We start from the raw sequence: 7084 nt of genomic DNA on the forward strand, positions 1-7084 counted from the left end.
CTGGGTGGGCTCAGTCTGTTAAGCGTTGAGGACTCTTGACTTTGGTGCAGGTCATGGTCCCAGAGTCCTGGGATTGAGCCCCGTGTCTGGCTCTGTGCTGAGCCGGCAGCCTGCTGGGGATTCTCTCTGCCCTTCTCCCCCTCAAGTGAGCGAGCACTCTCAAAATAAAATAAAATAAAATAAAATAAAATAAAATAAAATAAAATAAAATAAAAATATATATGCTAAGAAAGGACTCACAGAGATCACAAAATGGAGGATAGTAAAAATAAAAATATCTGGCTGGTAATCTTGTTCTCTTTTATCCAAATGGAATTTAGCATACAATGAAATTTAATGTTTGGGATATCAAATTGCCCCCCCCCCCCCAATATACAGGAACTCGGTCGGTGTTTTTGAAACTTCAGGCTTCAGTAGGTTCCACTTCCTGCTCCACTGAGTATCATCAACAAGAATGGAAACCTGAGGCCTTCCTGTCGGTATCTAAGTACAATCTTTTCAAACCCAAGGCCGTGTCCATGCAACAGGACGGCTCAAGAACAATCTAGAAAGTTCTTTCGGTGTCCGGAGGCACCTCACGCAGGTTCACGAAGCGTGAGGGGCCAGCGGCGCTTCCCCGACGACCCCAGGCGGGGGGGGGGGGGGGGGGGGGGCTAGGGCGGCCCTGCCTCCGCCCGCGTAGGTGCCCCCCGCGCCCGTTCTGTCGAGTCATCCGTCCTGTCAAGGCGCCCGCGCGGGGGATGGGCAGCTGCCCCGGCGGGGGAGGGGTGGGTGGGGGAGGGGCACGGGGGTTCTGGTGACACGCGAACACGCCGCGATCCTCAACGTGGCCCCTCACGAAAACCCCTCTGTCCGCGGAGGGGGAGGGGCGCGTGAGGCCTGAGCCCCCTGCGTCAGGGGCGGGTCTCGGCAGCGGCGGGGACCGTTAGGGCTGAGGGGACGGGGACGGGGGCGTCGGGGCCGAGCCCGCTCCGGGCGCCCGGGAGAATCCACGCCGGGTTTTCGCACCTCCCGCGGCCCCGCCCCGCCCCGCCCCGCCCCGTAGGTCGAGCGCCGGCCACGTCCGCGGACGCCGCACTCAACAGTCGCGCTGATCCCTCCGCGAGGGCGCCGAGCACAGCGGTCCCCTCCTCCTCAGATTCTCCCCTGCCGCCCGGTCTCCACGGGAAATCACTACGGGGGGCGGCCCTTCGATGATCTGGGGTACTGCCTTTTCTGTCCGGGGCGGGGTAGGAAGAGCGGAGAAAAGTAGTCCGTTCTCGGCGTTTCTGCGGAGGGATCCAGCGGAGCAGTCCCACCGAGTGCTATATAAGGAGGTGTCGGGTGTGGCGTAGGCAGTTCCGTGGAGGCCGGGAGTTCCGTTGCTGCTCTTCGGTGTGAGTCGCCGCCACAGTCGCTTGGTGAGGAGCGGGCCGCTACCCCGGCCCGGGGGTCTTGTGGTCGTGCGGCGCGCCGGCGGCGGAGCGGCAGCCGAGTCTCAGTCGACGCGGCCGGCGAGCAGGGCGGTTCTGAGGGGCAGGGACGAAGCAAAATGGCGGCCGTGCCTGCTGCCTGGGTGGGATAAGCGGGGCAGTGAGGTTGGAGGGAGAAGACGCGGGGAGGGGGTTGGGAGCGGAAGAGAGCGCGACGGGCCCGTGAGGCTTTAACGGCTCTTTGCTGTGGCTCCGTGCGCGGCGGGGCCGGTTGGGGGGGGGGGGCGTCTAATGTCTGGTGGCCGCGCTGGCACGAGACTGGGTTTCTGGTCGCAGTGAGGGGAAGCTACGGGGACGGTGCCACCCTGCGCGGCCCCGCGCCCGCTCCGTCGGTCACGTGATGTCACCCCCGCGTGGGCTCACAATCCAGGGTGGGGCCGCCCACTGCCGTTTGTGTAGCTCGCTTTTGTCACTCACGGGACACAAGGTTTGGGCCTGGGGGAGACCCTGCAGAATCGTCAGGGGACAGACAGTGGTGGGGGGGAAGGGGAAGTGGAAGAGAGGTGAGACAGCACCTTCATTTGGCTGGGATCCTCTCTCTCAGGGCCTGAAACGGGGCTGTTGAGCTTTTTTTGTTCTGTTTTGTTTGTTTTTATGGTTATTTATCTGGAGCCAGAGCATGTGGGGAGGGACCGAGAGAGGGAGAGCGAGAGCATCCCAAGCTGGCTCAGTGCTGGGGCTCAATCTCATGAAACACTTAGTTCATGACTTGAGCTGAAACCAAGAGGCGGTGCTTAACGGTTTGAGTCACCGGCATCCCCCTGGTTGGGTTTCTTTTCTCAGGCAAGGTTTATTTTAGTCACTGGGCCCTTATAAGATGACTTATAACTTTTAACGCTAGAGATGTGTTCACATGTGAGTTGTTTATTACAATCTTGGGTTTTTTGTATTCGTTTTGTTTTGTTTTTTTCTTTGGTGACAGACCATGCAGATCTTTGTGAAGACCTTGACGGGCAAGACCATCACCCTGGAGGTGGAGCCCAGTGACACCATCGAGAATGTCAAAGGGAAGATCCAGGAGAAAGAGGGCATCCCCCCTGACCAGCAGAGGTTGATCTTTGCCGGGAAACAGCTGGAAGATGGGCGCACCCTGTCTGACTACAACATCCAGAAGGAGTCCACGCTGCACCTGGTCCTCCGCCTCAGAGGGGGCATGCAGATCTTCGTGAAGACCTTGACGGGCAAGACCATCACCCTGGAGGTGGAGCCCAGTGACACCATCGAGAATGTCAAGGCGAAGATCCAGGACAAAGAGGGCATCCCCCCTGACCAGCAGAGGTTGATCTTTGCCGGGAAACAGCTGGAAGATGGGCGCACCCTGTCTGACTACAACATCCAGAAGGAGTCCACGCTGCACCTGGTCCTCCGCCTCAGGGGGGGCATGCAGATCTTCGTGAAGACCTTGACGGGCAAGACCATCACCCTGGAGGTGGAGCCCAGTGACACCATCGAGAATGTCAAGGCGAAGATCCAGGACAAAGAGGGCATCCCCCCTGACCAGCAGAGGTTGATCTTTGCCGGGAAACAGCTGGAAGATGGGCGCACCCTGTCTGACTACAACATCCAGAAGGAGTCCACTCTGCACCTGGTCCTCCGCCTCAGGGGGGGCATGCAGATCTTCGTGAAGACCTTGACGGGCAAGACCATCACCCTGGAGGTGGAGCCCAGTGACACCATCGAGAATGTCAAGGCGAAGATCCAGGACAAAGAGGGCATCCCCCCTGACCAGCAGAGGTTGATCTTTGCCGGGAAACAGCTGGAAGATGGGCGCACCCTGTCTGACTACAACATCCAGAAGGAGTCCACGCTGCACCTGGTCCTCCGCCTCAGGGGGGGCATGCAGATCTTCGTGAAGACCTTGACGGGCAAGACCATCACCCTGGAGGTGGAGCCCAGTGACACCATCGAGAATGTCAAGGCGAAGATCCAGGACAAAGAGGGCATCCCCCCTGACCAGCAGAGGTTGATCTTTGCCGGGAAACAGCTGGAAGATGGTCGCACCCTGTCTGACTACAACATCCAGAAGGAGTCCACGCTGCACCTGGTCCTCCGCCTCAGGGGGGGCATGCAGATCTTCGTGAAGACCTTGACGGGCAAGACCATCACCCTGGAGGTGGAGCCCAGTGACACCATCGAGAATGTCAAGGCGAAGATCCAGGACAAAGAGGGCATCCCCCCTGACCAGCAGAGGTTGATCTTTGCCGGGAAACAGCTGGAAGATGGTCGCACCCTGTCTGACTACAACATCCAGAAGGAGTCCACTCTGCACCTGGTTCTCCGCCTCAGGGGGGGCATGCAGATCTTCGTGAAGACCTTGACGGGCAAGACCATCACCCTGGAGGTGGAGCCCAGTGACACCATCGAGAATGTCAAGGCGAAGATCCAGGACAAAGAGGGCATCCCCCCTGACCAGCAGAGGTTGATCTTTGCTGGGAAACAGCTGGAAGATGGGCGCACCCTGTCTGACTACAACATCCAGAAGGAGTCCACGCTGCACCTGGTCCTCCGCCTCAGGGGGGGCATGCAGATCTTCGTGAAGACCTTGACAGGCAAGACCATCACCCTGGAGGTGGAGCCCAGTGACACCATCGAGAATGTCAAGGCGAAGATCCAGGACAAAGAGGGCATCCCCCCTGACCAGCAGAGGTTGATCTTTGCCGGGAAACAGCTGGAAGATGGGCGCACCCTGTCTGACTACAACATCCAGAAGGAGTCCACGCTGCACCTGGTCCTCCGCCTCAGGGGGGGCATGCAGATCTTCGTGAAGACCTTGACAGGCAAGACCATCACCCTGGAGGTGGAGCCCAGTGACACCATCGAGAATGTCAAGGCGAAGATCCAGGACAAAGAGGGCATCCCCCCTGACCAGCAGAGGTTGATCTTTGCCGGGAAACAGCTGGAAGATGGGCGCACTCTGTCTGACTACAACATCCAGAAGGAGTCCACTCTCCACCTGGTCCTGCGCTTGAGGGGAGGTGTCTAAGTTCCCGCTGTAAGCTTTGACAAAATGCATTGCACTTTTCTTTCAATAAAGTTGTTGCATTCCCAAATGGTGTGAGTTTTTGGCCAGTGAGGGGTTCTTTTTATTTTGGATGGGGTTTGAGGGATCAAGAAATTTAATCTATCAAATGATTCTAGTAACCAGGAGGTAAGAAAGGTCAGTAAAAATGGAAGGTTGCAGTTAGAATTCTCCACATGGAACGTCTATAGCTATATTTATAAACTACTTGTTTTAAAAATACAGAATTGGGGCTTGGTTTGTGAGATATCTGAGAATGGGAAAGTTCTGGGCTACCAGCAATCAGGTGATCTTAAAAAGAAGGTGGTCATGGCAGAGCCTGTAGGTGGAATCTATAGAAGAGCCAGCTTTAATACACAGCTCTGTTTCACATGGAGTTACACAGAAAGTCGTTTGACTAGATGTTTTTAAATATGGCAAGTAATGTGTAATAAAAAGTATGGCATCATGCTCAAAAGTTGAGGAATGCGTGGTTATTTAGATCATGAAAATTATTGAAATGTTAGCAGTTGCTGAGGTAAGTTGTCAAAGTGATCCTCAAATTCATGTGACTAGATGAAGCTTTTATAGAAGAGTGTTAGGAGAGGCCACATTCTCTTGGTCTTCACTTAGGAAAGTTTATAGCAGTTTTTACCCAATCAGATCCTTGTGTCAACCGCAAACAAAGGTGGAAGTCCAGGGAAACTTGTTTAATGTAGGGAATTGACATCGGGTGGTAGGTGCCCCAGAAATCAGAACTATTAGAACTTTAAAGAAGGGACTATTCTCCAAAACACTACTGCCTTCCACTTCCCTGGTGTTTTAGGGTATCTATATATAATCTTGGGTGTACAGGAGATTTTTGTGTTGTCTACCAAAAGTCACCAGTCTTCGCTTTAGGCACTAGAAAATGCCTTTTGAGAAACCTATTAAGTCTTAGGTAATTACATTAGTTGCAGTTTTTCACTTTGTTGATACAAGTGCACAAAATGTAGTTAAGTGTCCCATGACTCATTCATATAAGTTGACATATATCAAGAAACAAGAAAGACCCAGGAACTCCACTAGCACCACTGTGGTGTAAATTAGGTGCTCATTCCAAACGTTATAGTATAGGAAAACCCCAAAAGCATCTTGAAAATCACCAGTCTGCAGGACAGGCAGCACATGGTTCATAAATAACCGTGAGAGTTAATTTTGAAGTAGGCTCTTGGCCTAGTGCAGGGCTTGAACTCAAGATCCTGATATTGAGACCTGAACTGAGATCAAGAGGTGCTTACCTGGCAGCCACTCAAGCACCCCTGATGAGTTTTTTTTTTTTTTTTTTAAATATTTTTGAGAGCACCCAAATGGTGGGGGGGTGGGGAGGGGTAGAGAATAAGAGGGCAGAGGATCTGAAACGGGCCCTGCGCTGACGTATAGCCGATGCAGCACTCCACTCACCATGAGATGGGGACCTGAGCTGAACTTGGACGCTTAATGGGCTGAGCTGCCTAGGCACCCCATGAGTGGCTTTTAAAAATTTTCCAGGGGCATCTGTATGGCTCATTGGAATGTGCAACTCTTGATCTCAGGGTCGTGAGTTTGAGCTTCCAAATTGTGTAGGGATTACTTAAATATTTAAGGTCTTGTAACTAAGAGGTTCAGGGGCTAACAATAGTTCTTGAGAACATGGGGCTGGATCATATTGTTACAGCCCAATGTCCCTTAAGACAGAGACCCTTAGTGCCTTGTGCAGAGCTAGAGGGGTCTTGGCATTGGAGCGTAAGAGCATCAGAGCACCAACCTAATAAAACTAACCCCTGGTGGGGAGGCTCAGTAACACTTGGTTCCTCGAACTAAAGTGCTGCCTGCCAAGTTTAATGAAAGGAATTGCTAATTAACAAGAGTAAGTACTAGAAAAGTTTTGAAAAACAATTACAAGCACAGGGGTGCCTAGGTGGCTCTTGATTTCCACTCAGATCATGATCTTACGGTTTGTGGTTTGAGCCCCAAGTCAGGCTCTGCTTAGAATTGTCTCCCTTTTTCTCTGTCCCTCCCCACTCGTGCTCTCTCCCTCTCTCTCAAAATAAACATTAAAAAAAATTTTTTTTTAAAGTTGAAGCACATTAAAATCAATGATGTGTAAAGTGAGAGTTCCATATAAGCCTACTCTTAGAAAGGGGTTTAGAATAGGTTTGCTGCTTATTTTAATTACAAGGTATACATACATTGTGTGTATCATAAAGTCCAAGATAGTCCACCTGAGTTCCTGATTATTTCCCGGTGATAGCTACTTCTAAGGTTTGGTCCTTTTTGGGGACTGTAAAATAAATACACCATAGTTACTTATATACTTACATATGTATACACATGTATGTACACATACAAATAGGACCATTTGCAATGCAGGGTTTCTCAGCTTTTTTTAAAGTTGTGTAGTTACGGACATTTTTTCATGCCACCGTATCTAGACCTGCGTTGTTCTTTTTAACACTCTTGCTATTCCACTTATATGGATGCCCTATAATTTCTTTAACCTTTCCACCAACATTTGTTTCCAGTTTTTGCTGTTACAGTGCTGTAGCAAAGTCATCTTAAACACATCTCTCTTTTATACTAATATTTTGAAAGT

General features: G+C 51.9%; 1 protein-coding gene across 1 annotated transcript; it reads left to right on the plus strand.

Annotated features, from left to right (window-relative positions):
* Nucleotides 1-1252: 1252 nt before the first annotated feature.
* On the plus strand, nucleotides 1253-4522 carry UBC (ubiquitin C). Its single transcript, XM_086681449.1, has 2 exons — nucleotides 1253-1400; nucleotides 2395-4522. The coding sequence occupies exon 2, from the start codon at nucleotides 2398-2400 to the stop codon at nucleotides 4453-4455; it is 2058 nt and encodes a 685-aa protein (XP_086537575.1). The 5' UTR covers nucleotides 1253-1400; nucleotides 2395-2397; the 3' UTR covers nucleotides 4456-4522.
* Nucleotides 4523-7084: the final 2562 nt, after the last annotated feature.

The sequence above is a fragment of the Puma concolor genome, chromosome D3 (assembly GCF_028749965.1).
Source record: "Puma concolor isolate L17-30 chromosome D3, mPumCon1.1.hap2, whole genome shotgun sequence".
Lineage (NCBI taxonomy): Eukaryota > Metazoa > Chordata > Mammalia > Carnivora > Felidae > Puma > Puma concolor.